The following is a 24,115-nucleotide window of genomic DNA, read 5'->3' on the forward strand; positions in this document are numbered from 1 at the left end:
CAAGGTTTTTTCAAAAAATTATGTGTATGACTTGAATTCTCCTAAAAAGATACGTAAGAGCGAGTATCGAGTCTACTTCACTATGCTAGAACATTGTTGTCTCTCATTCGCGTTTCTGGTGCCAAACCAACACGACACGACCCGAAAGTCCGTGGTCCTGCCACTGCGCACCGTTGCATGCTCTGTCAAGCTCCTCAGTCCTCACCGTCGTCGACAATGGTCGTCCTTCAAGCTACTCCCAGAGTTGTCGATTCCACGCTCCAAGGTCTCAATCTCTATTTGCATCTCTCTTTCATGAAATCACTTGTTTTTGTTTCCCTCACGACCTTTCTCATTTTTTTGTGACATGAACGATGCTCTCTCCCCTTCCCTGTACGCGCGTTGTGTGGAAAAGGAATTGGGGGTAAGTTGATTTTACTACTATGCTCTGCAAATGCCCCCAAACTATCCACCATCAACAACTCACTCATATTCCGTTCTCACTCTTTGTTTTGATTTTTCATTTTTATGTTTGCTGATTAGAGATGTTAGGTTTGGGTTTGTGATCATATATATAATTAGAATCCATCCTAATTGAGAAAAACGCAACCCTCCTTTTAACCCACCTACTTCTTGTATTAAGCATGCTCTCTTTGTAGACTCAGCTTTTATCTAATATATGATATGATGAGCTTTAAATAAATAAAAAAGATAATTTTTATAGGCTTTTAACATATAGTGTTATCTACCTGTTCACCTATGTCATTACCAATTAATCCACCTTATAAAACATACAACTTTTTTTTGGACAGTCAACATAAACATTTCATTAATTAACAAGAGACATAATGTCTTTGAGTACAAAGGATTGAATGCAAAGAGGAGTGAACCCAACCCAAAAATAATCCATCTTATAGCACATACAACTTGATTCATAATTTAGAGTATATATTTCATTAGAATACTAGGAAGATTGCTATAGAATCTAAATGGAAATAGAAAAAAAAAGGACATTCAACACATGATAGAATTTTGACCTAACTTAACTCAACAGCAAGGGAGTTGGGTTTGGCACCCCATCTATGGGGCTTGACACCCCACTTTATCAAATACGGAATTTAAAGTTCCGTATTCTCCATATTGAATACGGAACTTAAAATTCCGTACTGTATTTAAGCATGCGTGTCACATTTTCAACCACTCATTATATACTAAAACAAATACGAAATTTTATTTTCCGTATTGATACGGAAATTTAAATTCCGTATCTGTTTTAGTGGGGTGCAAAGCCTAAGGGGTGGGGCTCCAAACCCAATCCCCGCATGTTGGGTTTCTCGGAACATTGTTCATTTCTTAAATAGTACTAGACTAGATGAAATTAATTATTCAAAAAATATAATGAAATAAAAATAAAGATGCCATTTTGTCAAAAAGAATTTGAAATTCCCAAACTTCAAACATGAAAAAAACAATAAAATTTTCCCTCTTGCTCCTTCTACCTTCTCAATTAGTTAGCACAATCCCAAACCAGAATCTTCCAATTTCTCAAGTGTGAGACTGTCACTAACAGAGGTTTGTTTGTTGACTTCACCAACCAAGTTTCTCTTCTCAGATCCAACTGCAACTGACTCGGCCGAGTCACTCACTGAGTTGGAGCGGAGGGGACTCGGGCAATGCCATCGCGATAGCAACCCTGCGATTTCCCGAATGCAGAGCGCGTCATCTTCATCATCGTCGCAGGCGTCGCCGGAGGCCATTGTGGAATGGCTGAAGAAGGAGATGGGTTACCGGCCGCTCCCTCAGCACGCCGCCGCCGGCAAGTCGCACACGCCGTCGGTGGAGTCGATCCGGAAGATTTGCCGGGGGAACATGATCCCGGTCTGGAACTTTCTCGTCACGCGCGCCAAGTCCGAGAAGACGGTGCGGAACATCCGCCGGAATATTACTGTCCACGGCGACGGGGGGAGGAAGAAGGAGAAGGTGATGGCCGGGGAGGGCTCGGAGACGAGGGAGGCCGCGGTGCAGGAGAGGGATTTGGCGGCGAAGGAGGTCGAGAGGTTGAGGAACGCCGTGAGGAGGCAGCGGAAGGATTTGAGGGCGAGGATGCTTGAGGTTTCGAGAGAGGAGGCTGAGAGGAAGAGGATGCTTGATGAACGAGCCAATTACAGGTTTTGCTTCCTGAATTAGATTGCCCTAATCGAAAATGTTGTGTCATTTGGTGATTTTCATTGGATTTGGGTTCATAGTAAAATGCATTCATGATGAAATTAGAGAGAAGTGTAGAAAGATTAGAATTGATTTCAATATAGTTGTCTAGTGTTTATATTTAGTATTTACACTTCACTAGCACTTGGTTGAAGTGAAACTTTCCTAGTTCTTATTTGGGTCTTAGAAGATGAATGAAAGAAGATGAATTTTCTAAGTTGGAATTGGAACTTTCCAACTTTGAAGAGGGACTGGATTTGGTTGTAGGAAGCAGAATCTAATTTATTTTTATGTTGCCAAAGTTTGATATCATCTTGAGTGTTAATGTAGGAGTTGTGTTGTTGGCTTGTTAGTGTAATGTGCTTTTGAGATTAATATCATTTGCTGAGGGGAAAGAATATATGTGATTTTTTCTCTATACCTATAATATGTTTGGAGAGGGAAAAAAGATGAGCTTATGATGATTCTGGCATTGAGTGGTTGAGACAATAACAGTGTATGCGTTCTTTACTCATTCTGCAGGCATAAACAAGTGGTGTTGGAGGCTTATGATCGACAGTGTGATGAAGCTGCAAAAATATTTGCTGAATATCATAAGCGGCTCTGTTACTATACAAATCAAGCGAGGGATGCTCAAAGATCGGGTGTGGATTCTTCCGTTGAAATGGTGAATAGTTTTAGTGCCAAAAGTGAGCAGGAAGCTGTTTATTCTACTGTTAAAAGCAGTAAATCTGCAGATGATGTCATTCTCATTGAAACCACAAGGGACAAGAATATTAGAAAGGCTTGTGAATCTCTTGTAGCTTACATGGTTGATAAAATACGCAGTTCTTTTCCTGCTTATGAGGGAAGTGGCATTCATTCAAATCCTCAGGCAGAAGCAGCGAAGTTGGGGTTTGATTTTGATGGGCAAATTCCTGATGAGGTTAGAACTGTTCTTGTAAATTGCCTAAAGAGTCCTCCCCAATTGCTACAGGCAATTACTGCATACACTTCTCGCCTGAAAAGTCTAATTTCCAGAGAAATAGAGAAAATTGATGTTAGAGCTGATGCAGAGACCTTGAGGTATCAGAATATAGAGCACTTTTGCATTTATTGTTCTGTTGATTCTCTTGTTACTTGTTAGTGTCTCTGATTTTTTTATTTTTTTTTAAACTGTTGATCCTTTTGTAGAAATCATTTATCGTTGTTACTAAAAAAATTCAGTCAGAAAGGCTAAACTTGCAAAGCATACCTAAGATGCATAAAATGATTTAGTTGCCCTCCCAACTAGAAAAAAATAGTGCTTATGTAGTCCTATGCATTTTATGAATGTTCTGTTAATTTTGTTTTATTAGCAAGGATATTACTTATGCTACTGTTATGATTTGAACTTGCATATTTCAATCAGGTACAAATATGAAAATAACATAGTTATGGATGTTTCTTCTTCTGACGGGAGCTCTCCTCTACAGTATCAACTTTATGGAAATGGAAAACTCGGGGTTGATGTGCCTCCTGGAGGAAGTCAAAATCAGCTTCTTGAAAGACAGGTCTCTATTCATCCTTAAATTGCACAATTTTATGGTCATAATTGAAATTATTGAATTGGTGCTGTATCTCTGTTCACAGAAAGCTCACGTTCAGCAGTTTTTGGCTACGGAAGATGCACTAAACAAGGCTGCAGAAGCAAGGGATTTGAGTGAAAAGCTTATCAAACGTCTGCAAGTAGGAACTGATGTTTCATCGCGCCCAATTGGTATTGGTAGCACATCCCAGAATGTTGGAAGTCTTAGACAACTAGAGGTATTTTTCATTCAAAACTTACGTTGCATTAGGTTCTTTTTACGTTATATTTTTTTGTTTTGAATCTATTGCCACTTTAATGCATGATAATGTCATTTGCATGCTCTCTTCCGATAAATAACTAATAGTTAGATTATCAACATTTATGTTGGTAAGAAGAAGCACTCATTAACTGGTGATTTAGCAATATGTTGAGCCTGAAGCACTGATGAATATTGTATTTTGTAGCTTAGCTTATGCTAGGAAGAATTAGTGCTTGAATAAATGCTAATTTTCTTTCTGATTTTGGGTGTTACAATTAAGTACTTGGTATGTTTTTCAGATTGTTATTTCATTCCGGTTAAAATTTTGATAAAGAACTCATGCATATAATATGTGATGTATATTGTTTTGTCTACCTTTTAATGCTTGACATGTTTGTGTTTATATGTAACTGATTTGTTTAAATAACATTTTTCTTGTAAATGAAGAAATTTTACGAGAGAAAATAAAGAGATGGAAGTACAAAAATTGTTTCCAAGAAATCTTATCGCTGGTTCATCTCTGGACATCTAATTATCTTGAAGTAGTCTGCAAGACTGGTTTATTAATTTCGTGTTGTTAAAAGTAACATATTTTTTTTCATTTTAAGTAATTCATGGGGGAAGATTCTGAAATTTGTGATCCCAGTAAAATCGAATTCAGAAAACCAGGGGATTGTCAACTCTTGTGTAAGGACATGTTTAATTATGAAAAATATTTTTTATATCAACATTTAGGAGAAACAAATAATTTATCTTCTATCTTTGATGAATCTTTGAGAAATAAATAAGTTCAATTAAATTAAACTATTTAGGTTCACCTTTTTATATTTTCCAACTTTTTGGGAATTAAACTTGAGCTGCTAAAGGTTGGAAAGAAAGTATAGAACTTTTCTGCCCCTTTCAGTTCTATCCAAGTCAGAAGTAATTTTCACATCGACATTTAATGTGGAAATTTAGCCACTTATGCATCTGCCTATTCTTTATACTTCTTGCATGGGTTCAGCTAGATGTTTGGGCGAAGGAAAGAGAAGTTGCTGGTTTAAAGGCAAGCCTAAATACCTTGATGTCTGAAATTCAACGCTTGAATAAATTGTGTGCTGAGAGGAAAGAAGCTGAAGATTCTCTGAAGAAAAAATGGAAAAAGATTGAAGAGTTTGATGGTCGTAGATCAGAACTTGAGACCATATACACGGCACTCCTTAAAGCAAATATGGTAAGGTTCCATTGTTTCAGTATATCCTGTACTTTTGGAATATATATATTTACAGCTTATCCCTGGTAATGGTGATACCCTGTTTGAATTGAAGGATCATTGCTGGTTTCTAACTTGCCTTAACCATTAATAGATTTGTCTGTGTGGGCACATTGATGCATTTTGTGAACTGATATTTGTGGGAAATTTAGAATTAGAATATTGTTCCTATTAGGCCTTAATGATACTCATTTCCCATAAGTTGCACAACTGGTTCCAATACAACGTTGTTCTTATATTTTTTCTTCCATTTTCTAAAGTTCTTTGATTTTGCTTTTTTCCCCGCATTGCAGGATGCTGCTACATTTTGGAGTCAGCAACCATTAACTGCTAGGGAGTATGCTTCAAGCACTATAATTCCAGCATGTACTGTAGTTGTTGAGGCTTCAAATAGTGCGAAAGATCTTATTGAGAAAGAAGTGTCTACCTTTTATCGGTGTCCCGATAATAGCCTCTATATGCTTCCCTCTTCATCCCAGGTTTATAGTCGTTTGACAGACAATTTACGTTCACTTGTTTGTTTGTTTATTTATTATAACATGTGGTAGAATAGAAACATGGTGTACTTTTGGATCTTCCATTTCTGCTATTTGGTAGTCGAAGTTTCTGAGTTTATTTAAATTTGACTCAGATTGGTGTTTTTAGTGTTTACTGTTTACAATAAACTTATTCAATCCAGTTTTTTTGGGGTTGGATAGAAGACAATTAGATGGGGAGAGGTGTGTGTTAACCTCCAAATCAGAAAATTCAAGATAAGGGATGTGAATTGATGAAAAAATCAAGAATACCTGCAATCAGCGAGGCTGCTTTAATCTCTCTGCATATCAGAAATGACAACTTGCTTTAATTGAGTGAGAAGTTATAGATGTAGTCCTATCCCTTAACAAGTTTGGGGATAAAGACTCCCTGAAATATACACTCGTTTCTCTCCAACCAAATTCACCTTAGAGCTGAATAATGAATTTTCGCCTTTAAGACTGCCACAAAATTTCACCCTCCTTGCTTTTTTTTTTCTAAACATTTATAGTGAATTGTTAGAAACTGCTGCAACAAACAAAGTAAAAGGTGAACTTAGATTTGAGTAATTGCTATTGTTAGATTAGTTGATAGGGTTAATGTGATATTGCAAATTTAGTAGTATAACATAGATATGTTAGTAACCTTAAAACACTTTTAAAAAGGTGAACTTGTAGTTTTTAATGGTTTTAGAGACATTTACTTATTTTAATCATCTATCTTATTCATTGAAATGTGCTTAATTTTATCATCAAATCTGGTTCAGGCATTGCTTGAGGCCATAGGTACTAGTGGATTACCTGGACAAGAAGCAGTTGCCAATGCAGAACTAAATGCTGCTATTTTAACAGCGAGAGCTGGTGCTCGGGACCCATCAGCAATTCCATCAATATGTCGTGTTTCAGCTGCACTTCAGTATCCTTCTGGTGCGTATATTATCTCTTTTTTTATGTGCTGATTGGCTCTTTCCTGGTGTACCCATATCAGACATCCGATATGGAGGCGTCTATACTCCATAGGATGGTCGGTCCTGTACCTTTTTCCGCCATTTTGGCTGAAATTTAATTGTCTGGAACTTGTCTAACGCCTACCCAAACACTGGAATATGTTAGCCATGGCAATGGCAATTTTTAAATGAAAAATAATGTATTTTAATTTGACTTCATAGATCTAAGTATAATTTTTATGTTTTATCTAAAATTTAAGATACCTACCTCACTGTGCCTATGTCCTCTTTTCTGCTACTATATTGCATTGTCTTGTCTTGATACTATACTTGTAAGCATGCCATTACTTATTTTCTATGTAGAGTTATGTGCATGAATGTGTAACTTGTTAACTTTTTGATTTGGCAGATATTGAAGTCTTGTTACTGACACTGTGTGTTCCTCTGGTTCACTTTAACCAATTGTTGTTCCTGTCATGGCTTAAAATCTTATATGTAATAGGTTGTAATAGTTTACATGCTTATGATAAAAATATTTGATTTTGATCCACTTAGCATGAAGAGTTGTATGAACTGATATTATGTATCAAATCCTTAATTACTCAATGCTGCCATGCTTTTTTGTTGATGGATGGTGAACAGTTTAACATAGGCAAATAATAAAATCGTATTACTTTAAACACGTATTAGTTGAGGGTTCGATCCCTGAGCGGTGTGTATGGACACGGATTTGTTGAGAGAGGCCTACCAACTTAATGTGATCTCAGAGCCTCGAGGGAATTAATCGGCTGTGGGGATACTTTGGTACAACAACAAAACAACACATATTAGCGTAACTTAGTATAAGAGTACTTTATTGTTGCACTAAATTATAATTTTGATTGAATGGGCAGGCCTGGAGGGTTCAGATGCTGGTCTAGCATCGGTACTGGAGTCCCTGGAGTTCTGTTTGAAACTCCGTGGATCTGAAGCTAGTGTGTTGGAAGATTTATTAAAGGCTATTAATCTTGTCCATATTAGACGAGATCTTGTTCAAAGTGGTAATGCCTTGTTGAATCATGCCTACTGTGTTCAGCAGGAATATGAAAGGTAAATATGTATCTAACCCAAGAATCCAACATGCATCATGGTTAATGTTTAGTAAATTCAAGTTTATTAACCAGCGAGAGAAAGATGTAGTTACTTTATCTTTCCATCTTTTAAAGATTCATTCCTTAAGAATTTGTTGAAAGCTTTTTATTCTCTTCTGACATTTTATATAATGATGCAGGACAACAAATTTTTCTTTAAATTTGGCTGCAGAACAAGAGAAAGCTGTCATGGAGAAATGGTTGCCTGAGCTCAAGGCTTCTGTTTCGAATGCTCAGCAGAGCTTTGAAGATTGCAAATATGTTAGGGGACTGGTGAGTTACTTCTGTTACAAACTTATAATTTCTATTAGAGTTGGAATGATATCCCTGAAAAAGGCTCAAAATTTGAATGAGTTTTTCATACAAATTGTCGAATGAAACTCCCTCTTGAAATTTTAGGGTAAAACTTACATGCAGTTGCATACGTACTGTTATCCAACCAAAATAGAACACGTACTACTACTTTTACAAGTCATCATCGTTAACAAAATTGGGTTTTAGCATTTTTCCCCTTTACTGTTTGCACCGCTGCACGACCCACCTTAACCTACAAGTCCGATGCCCCGCGCGACCTTGCTTCATGCCACTCATCGGCCAGAAGACGCTTCTCACTGCTGTGGGTCTCCAACGTTGATGTTATCACCTCAGGTGTGGAGTTGACGAGTTCAGAATTTTGTGAGGGGTCACGGTGGAGCAATTCAGAGGAGCAAAGGAATACGGGCGGTGGCTGTCTCGTCATGGTTGTGGTCTCCATGGTGGGTACGTGGAGGTGATCTAAATTTGACTTTGGACATGGAGGTGATACCAGGGTGTGGAGTGTGGTGGTTAGCGAGAGTGGAATACGTAAACAATGTTACAGGTGAAAGAATGGTGGCAGTGAGATTTTAAATTTTAATTGGATAACAGTAGTAACAGTAGGTATGCAACTGTATGTAAGTTTTACCCCACTTTTACTATGTAATATGCCTGTGTATCTGTTTAGCTTAGATGCAACATATGCTCTATGTTGGATTTGTATAATAATTTGATTTGATAAGTAATCTGTAGGAGGATTATTTCATGTTCCTTTATAACTAATAACATTTCGATTTTATTCTTATATTGTAACCTCTTTTGCAGCTTGATGAGTGGTGGGAGCAACCTGCAGCCACAGTTGTTGACTGGGTAAAAGTGGATGGGCAAAATGTAGCTGCCTGGCATAATCATGTGAAGCAGCTTCTTGCATTTTATGATAAGGAGCTATTGTGAATAGATTTATAGAGCACCTGCAGTGAATGAAAATTTCTGAAGTCATTTATCTATACGTTTCACATTTTCGCTGTCAACATTGAAGGCGTTATAATCTGCAGCCTCAGAAATGCTGTGCAGCAGGTACTTCAAGCAGTGATAGATGAAGAGTCGAAGACCTTAAGAACAAGAAAGAAACCTGTCCTAACTTGTTGATTTTTTTACAGAAGTATATGTATTATATGTCATGTTAGATTTTAGGTAGTGGGTTGGGTTGTTCTTTTGAATTCTAAGTGATGAGTGGTATTGAATATTCTGATTGTAGAGCTTTGTAATTTGATTTAATATCTGGCAGCTAACTGAAGCTGGAGCCATTTTCAGCTTCATTCACTGCACCTTGTTTTGAACTGGTGTACACGTTTAGAGCTATTCAGAAACAAAACAAAAAAGACTCAAAATTTGGTGAGGTGATGCCAGTGTTGCGTGACTCATTTTTGTTTTAACTTTTAACCCACAAAGCTAGTTGTAGTAATGACTTGATGGCAATTCTGTTGCAGATTTTTTAGCTAGGTACCTATGCCGATTCAATTTTAGTGGAGAAAGTTCCCTTAGCAGCTGTTTCTTTTGTGAACGTTGATGTATTAACTTATGTATTAACTTTGATGCCCATTTCTTCTAATATCTTTTTTTACTTAGATAATATCGAAGATCAAATAAAATTGAATAATGTTCATTTCGCACCTCTTTTAGAGGTGAAGAGGGGTGGAATGAGAAGAGAGATAGGAAAAAAAGAAAAAGTAAATGAGAGAAAGTATGAGATGTAATAGATGATAACAGGAGAGAGATAGAAATAAAAAGAGATAAAAATGAAGTGTTTAAAAAATAAGGTGTATATATATCATTATTGAATAAAATTACTTACCCCCTTCCGTCCCCTATTATAAGTCATTTTTACCTAATTCTCTAGGATTAATAAAAATTGTTAAGAGCAATAAATTTGTAGTTTTTTAAAGACACTTTCCAAAATCACCCTTATATGAAATTCTCTCTCCATATTAACATTCCACTACCTTTAAACTATAAGGGTCTTGGAAATCAAGCAAAATTTTGGGAACATAAAAATTCTTTGAATGTGGAGTATTAAATATGAGGGTAAACATGGAAAAATATAATTAATGCTCCATATATAATGTAAAGTGACTTATATTATGAAACAAGAAAAACTCAAAAAAAAAGTGACTTATAATAGGGGACGGAGGGAGTATAAAACTACGAAGTATTTTTCTTCACTACTACATCTGGTTTATTTATTATAAATAACAGCAACCTCACATCACAGGACACTCACACGTTGCTGCTATGAAATTCAGAATACACGTCTTAGATAAACATGAAATGATACTTAAAAAAATGTTACAGAATAAGTAGCGGTAGCAGAATTGTCAGTCTCAGTTTATAGGATTGATGAAGATCAATGGAGCTAATTAAGCGGAAAAAGAATCTCATAGCACAAAGAAGCTTACAGGAAAATGAAATATGACATTAAGAATATCAATTAATATTCACAGCAATATCAATTGATATGTAAGAAATGCAAATTTTAATTACAAATTAAAAATGCAGCATTGTGTTACTACATTCTGTAATGGTGATGACACAAGTTTGAATCTCAAAAAATACATCTGTTGAGAAAAATTATGACAATTTTCCAAACGGATTTACACTACTCCTAAGTCCTAACATATTATGTGCTAGCCTAGCTCTCAATGTGAATCCATAAGGGACATGCTTCTTATGCATTTGGTCATTGTTTATGTCTTGTATGCATTGCTCAGAGATTATGTGGCTGAACTTTTTTCTCGTGAACCAAAGGGTCCCAACCAATATCTATTGGCATTTTCATACCAACAAAGGAACAAAATTCCATTAAATTAAACACAGTTACTAGATGCTTCACTTTATCTAACTTTCCACTCTAGAAATTACCTTCTTTCCTATCTGTTTGGTGATGGGAAAAGCAAGCCTACAATTACTTCATTTTAGTTTACAGTTGACTGGTTTTCCCATGATAGGCATAAATAGCCTTGTTATGGCCAAGGCTATAAAAATTTAATGTTTTGTAATATCTTTATCAAAGAAAGCAAGAGGAACAGAAGAAAAGATAAAAAGAGGGATAAGAGCAAACTTGAGATAGTGTACAAGATATTATTAATAGACCCTCTTTGTTGTTGAAAGCACAACACAATCACCAATTAGCACTTTCTCAGTTTCTGAGAGAACAAGCCTTAGAATGTCTTGGTTCCTTGTAGTACTGTTTCTCAGTCTCACATTTGGTAATCCTACTGAGGCTATCCATGACAAGAAGCCTCCCTCTGCTGTTGTGGTTGGCACTGTCTACTGTGACACGTGTTTTCAACAGGATTTCTCCATGGGCAGCCATTTCATTTCAGGTTCAAATCCTTGCCTTGTGTATCGGTTCAATTTTATGTCTCCATTTAGCTTATTTCATGTTTGAAAATCTTTCTACAATTGATTCTAGAGTCGGAATCAATTCTGACAAGAAAATTTTACTGAGTAGTTTCAGTTTGAGTGTTAGAATTGTTTCCGAGCTAATGCAAATATGCTATAAATCAGTTGACAGTTTCAGTTTCTGTGAGTAATTTTTAGTGTCAAAATTGATTCCGAGCTGATCCAAACATGCTATAAAGGGTTCAATTTTATATCTCTAATTAGCATAGTACATCTTTGGAATTTTTTTAACAATTGATTCTATATCCAGAATTAAATTATGAGGAGAAACTTCTATGATTAGTTTATGGATTTAGAATTAATTCTGATGGAAGAGAATCTGATATTCTGTTGTCCTATATTCTTGTGTGCAGGTGCATCAGTTGCTGTGGAATGCAAAGATGGAGATGGTAGTTCAAATTCAAGCTTCAAGAAAGAAGTGAAGACAGATGAGCATGGGAAATTCAGAGTGCACCTTCCATTCTCAGTGAGCAAACATGTAAAGAGAATCAAGAGGTGCAGTGTGAAATTGATAAGTAGCAGTGAGCCTTATTGTGCTGTGGCCTCAGCAGCTACTTCTTCTTCACTTCACCTCAAGTCCAGAAAGCAAGGACTACACATATTCTCAGCAGGGTTTTTCTCATTCAAGCCACTTAAACAGCCAACACTTTGTAACCAAAAACCAAGGGTTCAAAAGGGGGCAGATTTTGTGATAAAATCATTTCCTCCAAATATAGACCCTTCATTTCCACCTCCACTTCAGGATCCAAACACACCTGGTGGTGTTCCTTTTCTTCCTCCCAATACTCTTCCTGGATTGCCTGGGCTTCCACAACTTCCAGGACTCCCTCCTCTGCCACCCCTTCCAGGAATACCAATACCAGGGTCACCCCCAAAGCTGTCAAAACAGGCCAGCCCAGGGCACATGACCAAAACTTCAGACAAAAATGAGCCTTCAGATATAAAAGTTGTTCACCCTGAAACCTTCATCTTCCCTCCTAATCCACTTCAGCCACCTATTGTTCCCAACCCACTTCAGCCACCTATTGTCCCCAACCCACTTCAGCCACCTCCCCTTGTTCCCAACCCACTTCAGCCACCAACACCACCACTCATTCCAAACCCACTTCAACCACCAACACCACCACTCATTCCAAACCCACTTCAGCCTCCACCATCAGGACCATCACCATTTTTTCCATTCCCACCAGTACCAGGTTTTACTCCACCTTCACCACCACCAGTTTCTCCCTTTCCTTTCCTTCCATTGTTCCCTCCTCCTGGCTCACCTCCTGCTTCTTCTCCTTAACTAAATATAGCAGCTATCCATATATGGAAATCATAATAATATAATAGGGTATGATATTGGTGACTAAGACTGAAAAAATTTGAAACATGCATGATTAATGTATTAGCAATAAATTCAAAGATATGGTCATCTGAAAGCTTTAATATTATAAATTATTATTATTTGCACAATCTGGATCCTGGAATTGTTCTTGAAATTGACACTTTTGATTGTGATAAGCAATGCTGGCACATGTTCACTGTTCCAATGAGAAATTCTAGTGATAACAACTAATATTGATGATCTTGTTTAATGCTGTTGCGGTTGTTGCATGTGATCCATTACCACAAGAGTTTGGACTTTTTGAAAACCAACCTCTCGTGAGTGAGGGAAGAGTAATGATATATACACACCTCATTTTTTAAACACTTCATTTCCACCTCTTTTTATTTCTATCTCTCTCATCTTATCATCTATCACATCTCATATTTTCTCTCTCTTACTTTTTCTTTTCTTCCTATCTCTCTCACCATTCTACCTCTCCACCTCAAAAGAGAGGTGTGGATGAAACATTATCCGTGAGGGAACACAGAAAAGATAAAACCAAAGAATGAAACTAACTAGATTTAGTCTCTTCAATCACCTCTGTTTCAGCCACAAATATCTCCCTTGTGCAACTTTGGGACACTATAAATACTAAAATTTGAAAGATGTAAATTTACCTCAAAAGTTAGCTTATAGGTGATGATATAAAAGCTATTTTGGTTCTACCCCTAATCAATGAGAGATATTGTTTGACACACTCTCATACCTAGGGTTAAACATCTAGAACATGAAATATATAGAAATAAACGTTTGATGATGATGACCCATTTCATTTCTTAATATATTTTTTGTTGATTAAAAAAAGAACTTATTGCAATTGATTAAATGAATATTTTCTAAGGGGTTAATTGTTTTTATTAGAATATGACTTGGTTTTTTCTCTAAGAGATTAATATTGAGCTAAATCAAGTGAACTCAGCCTTCAAATTAACTGTCGAACTGAGCAATTTATCAACCAAATATGCATTAGGTATTAATAATTCAAAGGATGACAGGTGAGGTCGTGAGGATAAAACCTTATATGTCCCAAAAACCTTGTGAGCGAGTGAGGAGTATATAAGATTTTTTTATAAATATAAAAATATTTTCATAAAACTTTTAAACTTTGAGGGTGCGTTTAAATTTTTAGGGGAGGGAAGGAGAAGACTTTAAACGGAAGGGGAATATATGGTAAGTAAGAGGGAATGGTATTAGGTAAGGGGATTCGATGACACCCTTTTTGTTTCTGATTGTTGCGGAAGGCTTAGATGGTCTTTTGAGACAAGCAGTGGCAGCAAATAATTTTTCTGGCTTCAAGTTGGGCGTGGATATAAGAGAATGGGAGTGGCTTCTTTACAGAATGTTGTGTCTAACAAATGCATCCTTAGATGCTTTGAAATGGTATCAAGGTTGATAGTAAACTTCTTTAAAAGCAAACTTGCAGGCATTTCTGTGGTGGATAGGGATCTCTTAAGCTTTGCAGTGCTTTTACATTCCAAATCATGCCCATTCCATTTGTTTATCTTGAGCTACCAATGGGGGTAATCTGAGTCCTGAGAATATCATCCCAATGGGACCTTATCATTAGAAGATTGCAGGGTAAACTTTCACTGTGGAAACAAAAGCATATTTCATTTTGGAGGGAAATTTTTCTTAATAAATAGTGTCTTGACATCTATCCCACTTTACTATCTAATCTTTCTTCAAAGTCCCAACATAGGAGATTAACAAGAGTAGGAGACTCATGAAGAATTTTCTATGGGGAGGACAAGAAGGTAAGTCAAAAATTGCTTGAGTTAGTTAGAATAAAATATGCAGGGCGAATGAGGAGGGAGGGTTTAGAGATAAAGGAATGAGGTTCTTATAACAAGGCACTCCTTAGTAAGTGGAGATCGAGATTTTTGCATGAAAAACAGAGCTTGTACTCACGAGAAATCTAACTTTGATATTAAAAGAAGAGAAATATTTAATTTAGTCCATACAATTTTTTACTTTGTTTGGGTCACGAGCTTTTAATCCAGATTTTTTTTGCATCGCTGTTTTTAGGAAAAGGAAAAAAAATTGCTACTTCATAGTGTTTATTGTTTGAATAAAACTTCAATATTTTTGTAGAAACTAGATTTTTACTCAAGTTAAAGTTAAAACATTTGAACGAAAATTACAACAAAACAAAAATAACTTTGTAACAAAAAAAAAACAAAAATCAATATATATTAGAAAAAAAGAACTCCTATTATGTTGATTTAATGACGTGTCGTTCACACGTTAATTCTTGATGACGTGTCGTTCTCATAAAAAAATTCCACGTGTCATTCTCATAAAAAAATACATTTTAAAATTTTAGATTTGATTAGGATTTAGGTTGTTTATTTCTTGATTTTATCTTAATTTATTTTTGATTTATTTTTTGAGTATTAATTAATTTTTATGGTATTTTTATTGAATTTTCGGATTTTTAATTAATTCATGATCTTATGAGTTTTTTATTGTGATTTGCTAGATTTTGATAGTTTTTATCTATATTTATTTAGTACCTTTTTAAATTTTATATTTGATTAGAATTTAGGTTGTTTATTTCTTGATTTTATCTGTGGGTCTTTTATTTTATTTTTTATTTATTTTGATAAATTTTAGATTTGATTAGGATTTAGGTTGTTTATTTCTTGATTTTATCTTAATTTATTTTTGATTTATTTTTTGAGTATTAATTAATTTTTATGGTATTTTTATTGAATTTTCGGATTTTTAATTAATTCAGGATTTTATGAGTTTTTTATTGTGATTTGCTAGATTTTGATAGTTTTTATCTATATTTATTTAGGACCTTTTTTAAATTTTATATTTGATTAAAATTTAGGTTGTTCATTTCTTTATTTTATCTGTGGGTCTTTTATTTTATTTTTTATTTATTTTGATATTATTAATTAACTTTTAAGGTATTTTATTGAATTTTCGGAATTTTATTTAATTCATGATTTTATGAGTTTTTTTTGTGATTTGCTATATTTTGGTAGTTTTTATCTATCTTTAATTAGTACATTTTTAAATTTTAGATTTAATTAGGATTTAGGTTGTTTATTTCTTGATTTTATCTTGGGTCTTTTATTTTCTTTTTAATTTATTTTGAGAGTATTAACCAATTTTTATGGTGTCTTTATTGAATTTTCGGATTTTTATTTAATTTATAATTTTATAAGTTTTTATTGTGATTTTCTAGATTTTGATAGTTTTATCTATCTTTAACTAGTACATTTTTAAATTTTAGATTTGATTAGGATTTAGGTTGTTTATTTCTTGATTTTTTCTTAATTTGTCTTATTTTTATTTAATGTTAATTCCAGGAAAATTGAGCTGATCCGGTGCTGAGGGTCCACAGAGCTACCATGGACACGCAGAGATTTGATGGTTGCTAGGTGAATTTGGTAGAGTTTTTCATTAGCCGCGGACTAGAGCTTATAGGTTACTACCTATAAGGTTTGATGTACATTTATGGAGGGTGAAAGGACATTACTCCTTCAAATCAGCCACTATTAATGTGATTGCAACCATTATTCATTTTAAAATCTTATTTTTAACTATAGAGATTTCTTTATGTATATATAACGTGAGATTTTATTTGATATAAAAACTATCATTGTAAAATCTTCTTTTTAATTTTAGAGATTTCTTTATGGATATTAATTGCATTATCACTAACATCTACGCACCCTGTGGCCTCGATGAGAAGAAGCATTTATGGGATGAATTGGTGGCCTGGAAAAATACTTGTGAGTGTTCAAGATGGTGCTTTCTTGGAGATTTTAATGCGGTCCGTAGAAGTGAGGAGCGAAGAGGACTCTCAGCACAATCCTCACAATTTAGAAGAGAAACTGACGATTTTAATGCTTTTATAGATGCTGCAATTTTGATGGATATTCCTATGGTGGGCAAAAAGTTTACTTGGATTAGACCAAATGGCCAAGCTTTGAGTAGTCTTGACCGGTTCCTTGTCTCCAATGAATGGCTTGATTCTTGGCCAGAGTGTATTCAAGAGGTGCTGGATAGGGAGATCTCAGATCATAGTCCTCTGTTGCTACGAACTTCTAGACAAAATTGGGGACCTTTTCCTTTCAAAGTCCTTAATTGCTGGTTTCAGGATGTTAGATTTAAAAAGTTCGTGGAATCTAGCTGGTCTTCTATACATGCAGAAGGTTGGGGGGCTTTTGTTGTAAAAGAGAAATTAAAGGCTCTTAAGCAAAAGCTAAGGGAGTGGAACCAAGACGTTTTCGGGGATCTAAACTCTAAGAGGAGGGGGATTGTGCTGGAACTGAATGCTCTTGACAAGAAGGCAGAAGATGTTCAGCTAAATGAGGGGGAGTTGGCAAGAAGGAAGTTCCTGGGTGCTGAATATTGGCGTATTGCTAATCTAAATGAGTCCTTGCTTTGTCAAAAAGCAAGGGTTAATTGGATTAAATATGGGGATGCGAATACAAAGTTCTTTCATGGCATGGTAAATTGGAGAAGGAGGAATAATTCTTTGATTGGGCTCAATATAGATGGTAGGTGGAGTGAAGAACCGCTAGAAATTAAAAGGGAAGTGCAACGGTTCTTCTCCCAAAAGTTCACCGAGGATCACTGGTCTTCTCCTAAATTAGATGGTGTTCCTTTCCGCCAATTATCACTTGCTGCGCGAAATTCCCTAATAGCTCCCTTTGACATCGTAGAGGTGAAGGAAGCGGTGTGGGATTGTGAAGGTGATAAAAGTCCGGGCCCCGACGGGTACAATTTCAAATGTATTAAATCCTTTTGGCATCTCCTCCGGGACGATTTCAAGCGGTTGATTGATGAATTTTATGAGAACGGAAGGTGGCCTAAAGGGACTAATGCTTCATTCCTGGCACTTATCCCTAAAGTTTATTCTCCACAAGAGCTAAAAGACTTTAGACCCATATCCCTAGTGGGGTGCATGTACAAGGTGGTCTCAAAATTTTTGGCGAAAAGGCTCAAAGGGGTGCTTCCTACCATTATCGACGATAACCAGTCAGCTTTCCTTGGTGGGAGAAATTTACTAGATAGCGTTCTTATTGCAAATGAGGTGGCGCATGATGCAAAAAGAAGAAGGTCGCCTACCTTGGTTTTTAAAGTGGACTACGAGAAAGCCTATGACTCAGTTAAGTGGAGTTTTCTTTTCTATATGCTAAGGAGAATGAATTTTGGGGCGAGGTGGATTCGCTGGATTAGAGGTTGTTTATCCTCCTCTACATTGTCTGTGCTTGTCAATGGAGGTCCCACCGAGGAATTTAGGATGGAGAAAGGTCTGAGACAGGGGGATCCAATGGCCCCTTTTCTCTTCCTCATTGTGGCAGAAGGTCTCAATGGACTGTTAAAGCGTGTAATAACACTTGACAAATACACACCATACAAGCTAGGAAATGAGAGATCTCTCAGTATCTCTCTTCTCCAATTTGCTGATGACACACTCTTCTTTGGAGATGGTACGCTTCAAAATACTATCCTCATAAAATGCATTCTCCACTGTTTTGAGTTGGTGTCGGGTCTGAAAGTTAATTTCTCTAAGAGTCGTTTGATTGGGATTTCTATGGAGGATTCTCTTGAGAGGAGACTAGCAGCATTACTTCACTGCAGAACTACGAATCTGCCTTTTGTTTATCTTGGAATCCTAGTGGGAGGAAATCCAAGAAGGTTGCAATTTTGGGACCCTATCATACAGAAAATTAAGAAGCGTCTTTCCAGCTGGAAACAAAGATCTCTTTCTTTCGGTGGCAGGGTGTGTCTCGTTAGAAGTGTGCTCTCAGCACTCCCTCTCTACTACCTTTCATTCTTCAAAGCTCCATTAGGCTTCTTGAAGGACAGTAAAAAATTATTAAGGAGGTTCCTTTGGGGTGCTGCGGAAGATGAAAACAAAGTAGCGTGGGTGAGTTGGAGTCAAATTTGTCGACCAAAGGAAGAGGGAGGGCTAGGGCTAAAGGATTGGGGGCTTTTCAACAAGGCCTTGCTGGGAAAATGGCGGTGGGGGATGTTGAAGGATAGGGACAGCTTGTGGTGCAAGGTCCTTCAGGTAAAATACAATAATACAGTACCTTCTTGGGCTTCCTCTTGGTGGAAGGATATTCACCACATGTGCTTTGATGATATTCATGGGAGTTGGATGAATGAAGGTTTGTGTAGGAAAATAGGGGAGGGCAACGAAACAGAATTCTGGAATGATAGTTGGATTGGCACTGATATTCTCAAGGTGAAGTATCCGAGACTATTTAGCATATCAATCCAGCAGAACCTTAATATTAAAGAAATGGGGCATCGGAGAAATGGAACGTGGCAGTGGGAGTTTAGGTGGCGCAGGAATATCTTCAGTAGAGAGGAAAGCCTTGTGGAGGAATTACAGCAGCAGGTTGATAATGTTACACTTTTAGAAGGCGTAGCAGACAAGTGGATTTGGTCAAAGGAAGAAGGAGGAATTTACTCGGTGAAATCAGCTTACGTTTGCCTTCTAGGGGAGTTAGCTGATGGTGTTTTCCAAAAGTTATGGTCAGTGAGAGCTCCATCAAATGCCATCTCTTTAGCTTGGAAACTTCTCCATAATCGAATTCAATCTAAGGTTAACCTCAGGAGAAGGGGGTCTACTTAATATTGGTGCAGAAGTATCCTGTTCTTTATGCTCTTTAGCTGAAGAAACAACCGCTCATCTATTCTTCACCTGTGCTATTTCCTGGAAAATTTGGGTTCGTATTTATGCTTGGCTGGGCATCCAAACGGTTCTGCCAGAAGAAGGTAGGCTCCACTTCCTCCAAAGTCGGGCTGGGTGTTACGGTAGAGATAGAAGACAAGGTGTGAGTATCATTTGGTTGGCTGCAATAGGCTTCATTTGGCATTTCCGCAACAAAGTGATTTTTAGAGGATATCATATTGATGTTTCTTCAGCGCTGGAAGTGATTCAATATCGATCGTGGATTTGGCTTAAATCAAAGACTAAAGAATTCACGTTCTCGTTATATGAATGGACTGTTAATCCACTTTGGTGTTTGGGCACTCTCTAACTTATTTCACTTGGACAGTGGTGCGGTTTGATAGTCTCCTGGTAACGGTACTGTTCAATTCTGGTTGTTAAGCACATTGCATTCTTAATTTACTGCAACTATTTGCCTCTGCTACTGTCACATAAGCACTGCAATATTAGGACTTTGATGCTGTCCTGTTATGCTCGGTTTTGATCTACTCTAGCCTTGCACGGCTCTACCTTTGTCTTCTTGCCGGTTCCCCATTTGTCTTTTGGTAGCTGCTGGTTTCAAGTTGGCCTCATGTTGGCATAGTGTTTAAATGGGAAAGTGGTGCTTGTTCTCCTTGGATCTATTGTAAAGGACGTAATAGTCCTGCTTCTCTACTTAGCTTTCAGCTGGTTTTTTTCTCTTTCTCTTGATCTTTCTTTTCCTCTTGTATTAAGGGTTGGAGTATCCATTGTACTCCCTTTTAATACAATACTTTGGCTTATCAAAAAAAAAATGTAACGTGAGATTTTGTAAAACCCTAAGGATTTATCTATACAGTTAACTTCTTTATTTCTCTGATAAATTAGAATCCATTTAGTTAGATGATTTGCATCTAAGGCTGCTCTGAAATCTAAAAACTATTGTTATTTGTATGTTTTAATTTTAAACTACTATAATGCTATCTACGTGAGATTTTGTTTTATATAAAAAGTACCATTATACTTTTTTTATACAATCATTATATTTTAAACTAATTAATTGATATTATTTTAATAGAAAAAATTTAATATAATTAACTTTTGTATTGTTTTCAAAATTTTAGATTACATATTTATATATGTATATAACTAAAATAATTTGATAGTAAGAAAAGTACGAGGAATACAAAATATTAATACATATATATTATAAAATTATGACCTAAGTTTATTAGTGCTAACAAATTAGAGTTACGAGATGTCACGGGGAGGAACATGTTACATGAAAAATGAAAATTTGTACGAGTTAAAAAAATAATTCATTTTTCTGTAACTTAAGTGTATTTTTAATAATTTAAACAATAATTATATATTTATGTATTGTTATATATCTAAAACACAAAAACATTACCTTTTATGCAACACGAGTATACATCTTCACAAACAAAATTCAGTTATAACTCACATATGCAAAACTTAAAGCTTTAGGCTTATTAACTTCTGTGTTTTTCAAAATTTGTGCTCTTTAAATATCTATATCTTTATTATAACTGTTCTTACATTCTCAGCATCTTAAATATTTTATAATTTAAAATATTAACCGATCTATCAAATACAATAGATAAATTCCCCGTGCAACGCGCGGGTAAAAAAAACACTAGTAACTTGAGATTTAAAAAAAAAATGACATGAGAAATTCGAAACTATTCATAAAACAAAACACGATCGAGACATATAAAAAAATGTGTTGTCATCCTATTCAAAATTATAAAATCTTGAAAAAAAAATAAATGCTTAAAATAAAATAAAAGAAAAACATTCTATATCAGAGATGTCTTCAGACTGGTGGACGAATCTCATCAGTTGTCTTGTTGGCATCATCACCAGTTGGCTTGGATGCATCATCACCATTTTCAGCATTTTCTCCTCCCTTGGGAAAGTAGCAAGCATATAGTATGAGCTGAATAATTCCGGAGACTGCTCCTATACTGTTGCTAATCTGCAAGAATATACAAACAGTTAAAAAAAATACATATATTTAACTAAGAGCTACTATAAGGCAATAAAGTCCCAAAAAATCAATTCAATTCACAAGTTAAAAGAGTTTCTCCGCACCAGAACATAAATGTCAAAGGGGTGGATGAGAGCATATGATGTCCAGCACACGCCGTTAAGGAAATTAGTAAGTGAGAGCCAGAATGGCATGTATTTCACACTTTTAGTTCTTATAACCTTCGCCTGTTCATAGGAGAGTAAAAAAAAATGTTATAGAATAAATTGCAATTACTATATGAAACCATACGTACACTTGTGGGATAGAAATTAAAACTTACCATGATTGTAAGTGGAGAGGCATACATCATAATATTGAAGATGTCACAAATAATTCCAATCATTAGCGACCTATGTTTAGTGCCATGCAGTCCAGGAACTAAGAGTGTGATGGCAACAATGACAGCAAAGAATACAAACTCGGCAGCAAGCCAACCTAGCACTTTTTTCTGAAATTTGGGAAGAGACAGTGATTATTAGAAAAGGAATAGCCACATTCAATTAAGCAGAACTTTGTTTGTGGACTTCAAATCTATAATTGGATAAATCAAAACCAAACATTACAAAATAAAGTTTCTCATCATCTTAGAAATACTCTTATTAATACACATGACTTGGAATATAATTAAATGAATATGGTTCCTAAAAGAAATTCAATGCAAATTAATTTTAAAGCATAAGGAGCATATTATAAATAAAAACTACTAAAATTGCCCTAATCTTAAATTAAAGAAAAATAGGATTCATAAGTTAAAAAGCTTCTATTCAAATGAATTTTAAGTATGGGGAGCATATTGTAAATAAAAATTACTAAATATTAGTTTTAAAAACATAGTTCGGTATTTTTAACATAGATGACCACCACAAAGTTGCTCTAAACCCTAAAAAGAGAAATTAAGCGTACGCACCCGTCCATTATTTGTGGCGTAGATGAAGAATATGAGGAGGTAGATGGACTCAATGACAAGGCCAATGCCATTGATGGTCACCACTAAAAGACTGTTTGGGTGCACAAAGGGCATTCCATAAAATACCCAAAACGCACAATTTAGCAACGTAGCTAAGTAAGGATCAGGCTTGAACTCCTCCACATCCTTCTTCTTGATGATTTTGTAGAAAGTTGGACTGCAATAATAACAATTGGTTCAAATAACTCAATTTGAGAAATTCATGCATAATAAAATATTTTTGTCCCTATGAGTTTTACAAATTTTAATTTTATTAATCCCTATTTAAATTTCTTTGTAGTCTTCAAAAATTACACACTTATGTAGATCTGTGATGAGGATTAAAAAGAAACTTTCTGTAAATAATTGATATTTTTTTTGAAAACCTTAGTATATATTTACTCAGGGCTTCTTTGATTGGTTTTTAACCTTTCTGTATATAAAAAAAGTTTCAAAAACAATTTTTAAAATCTGAAAAAAAGTAATAATTTGAGGATATGAAAATAAAATAAAGGACCAATGTTTTAGTTAAAAAATTATTTTACAAAATACTAATCAAGTCAATAAGAAAAACAAAGTAACCACAAAACAGAGGGAAGAGAGAAATTTTACGCCGGTGAGAAGAACAAGCCGAAGGATATAACATTGCCTGCATACAAACGTGAACACTAATCAGAACACAAGCTAGCTAGGTGTAAATTTAATGTAGACTCGAATACAGTTGAAACTAAATTCAAAGTATGTTGTTATTTTTTTAGTCAAAGAATCATGTTCTATTTGATGGAAGCAAAATTAAACTTAGAACAATCAATGAAAATCAAAACCACATAGGCCAGAATCAAATTAAAGAGATGAAATAACGAACCTATAATGCCAACAATGGAACGTGCTAGTGCGGCGTGGGTCGGCATTCTTGAACACTTTGTTTTGCAGAGATCAGGAAACACTCAAAGAGAGAAAAGAAGAAATTAAGAACAAGGAGTGGAATTAAGAAGCAAAAGAATGACTGAGCTTTGAAGCAGGCACTCAAACACTATATATAATAGAGGTTTTTATCTATTTATTTTTATCTTTGATAAGATAAGATTAAGAGTTGTTATTGTTATTAATCACTATCCACTTAAAACTCGCAAATCTATCTTTCGGCTCAAGTCTCAACTGTTTTCAAACTTTTTACTATCTTTTTTGTGTTTTGGAATTAGTTTTAAATATGTTTAATTTTTTTCATGAAAAGTATATATGATATGACTTTCTTATATAAGAGTTTCCTTTTTACTCTACTTCCTCCAAATCACGTCAAGCTTATGTTTTAACTCCGATTCTTAATGATAATATTTTTCAATATTATCATATTAGGGACTTGATGAATATTAAAACGTGATAGAAGGCTTAATTTTTTTTAATAATGAAAGCTATATCACATATATATAAATTTTCGATTTTATTTTTTATCATACTTCCGCCATATCATTATCTCTGATGTTTGTG

The 24,115-nt window shown here is 35.3% G+C and overlaps 3 protein-coding genes across 3 annotated transcripts; 2 read left to right on the plus strand and 1 right to left on the minus strand.

Moving 5' to 3' along the window:
* The first annotated feature begins 1,446 nt into the window (after positions 1-1,446).
* On the plus strand, positions 1,447-9,609 carry LOC130728663 (AUGMIN subunit 5). The gene is made up of 10 exons (XM_057580193.1): positions 1,447-2,147; positions 2,707-3,249; positions 3,575-3,716; positions 3,796-3,969; positions 4,996-5,205; positions 5,538-5,723; positions 6,527-6,686; positions 7,600-7,795; positions 7,977-8,109; positions 8,956-9,609. Exons 1-10 carry the CDS (start codon positions 1,687-1,689, stop codon positions 9,082-9,084), a joined length of 2,334 nt encoding a protein of 777 aa, XP_057436176.1. The 5' UTR covers positions 1,447-1,686; the 3' UTR covers positions 9,085-9,609.
* A 1,572-nt stretch (positions 9,610-11,181) lies between these two features.
* On the plus strand, positions 11,182-13,050 carry LOC130728664 (36.4 kDa proline-rich protein-like). Its single transcript, XM_057580194.1, has 2 exons — positions 11,182-11,513; positions 11,946-13,050. Exons 1-2 carry the CDS (start codon positions 11,354-11,356, stop codon positions 12,878-12,880), a joined length of 1,095 nt encoding a protein of 364 aa, XP_057436177.1. The 5' UTR covers positions 11,182-11,353; the 3' UTR covers positions 12,881-13,050.
* An 8,415-nt stretch (positions 13,051-21,465) lies between these two features.
* Positions 21,466-23,538, minus strand: LOC130716727 (bidirectional sugar transporter SWEET6b-like). Its single transcript, XM_057566741.1, has 6 exons — positions 23,493-23,538; positions 23,240-23,276; positions 22,589-22,805; positions 21,962-22,129; positions 21,744-21,866; positions 21,466-21,627 (listed from the first exon to the last, which is right to left on the minus strand). The coding sequence occupies exons 1-6, from the start codon at positions 23,536-23,538 to the stop codon at positions 21,466-21,468; spliced, it is 753 nt and encodes a 250-aa protein (XP_057422724.1).
* Between the last annotated feature and the right edge of the window lie 577 nt (positions 23,539-24,115).

The sequence above is a fragment of the Lotus japonicus genome, chromosome 1, assembly GCF_012489685.1.
Source record: "Lotus japonicus ecotype B-129 chromosome 1, LjGifu_v1.2".
Taxonomy (NCBI): domain Eukaryota; kingdom Viridiplantae; phylum Streptophyta; class Magnoliopsida; order Fabales; family Fabaceae; genus Lotus; species Lotus japonicus.

Bases quoted from the DNA above. Each gene is read 5' to 3' on its own strand.
- LOC130728663 (XM_057580193.1), top strand. From the start codon at position 1,687: ATGCAGAGCGCGTCATCTTCATCATCGTCGCAGGCGTCGCCGGAGGCC. The intron at 3,250-3,574 runs GTATCAGAATAT...TATTTCAATCAG, and splicing joins GCTGATGCAGAGACCTTGAG to GTACAAATATGAAAATAACA. The intron at 6,687-7,599 runs GTGCGTATATTA...TTGAATGGGCAG, and splicing joins TGCACTTCAGTATCCTTCTG to GCCTGGAGGGTTCAGATGCT.
- LOC130728664 (XM_057580194.1), top strand. From the start codon at position 11,354: ATGTCTTGGTTCCTTGTAGTACTGTTTCTCAGTCTCACATTTGGTAAT. The intron at 11,514-11,945 runs GTTCAAATCCTT...TCTTGTGTGCAG, and splicing joins GGGCAGCCATTTCATTTCAG to GTGCATCAGTTGCTGTGGAA.
- LOC130716727 (XM_057566741.1), bottom strand. From the start codon at position 23,538: ATGCCGACCCACGCCGCACTAGCACGTTCCATTGTTGGCATTATAG. The intron at 22,130-22,588 runs GTGCGTACGCTT...CCCAAATTTCAG, and splicing joins ACGCCACAAATAATGGACGG to AAAAAAGTGCTAGGTTGGCT. The intron at 21,628-21,743 runs GTGCGGAGAAAC...ATATTCTTGCAG, and splicing joins CCTTTGACATTTATGTTCTG to ATTAGCAACAGTATAGGAGC.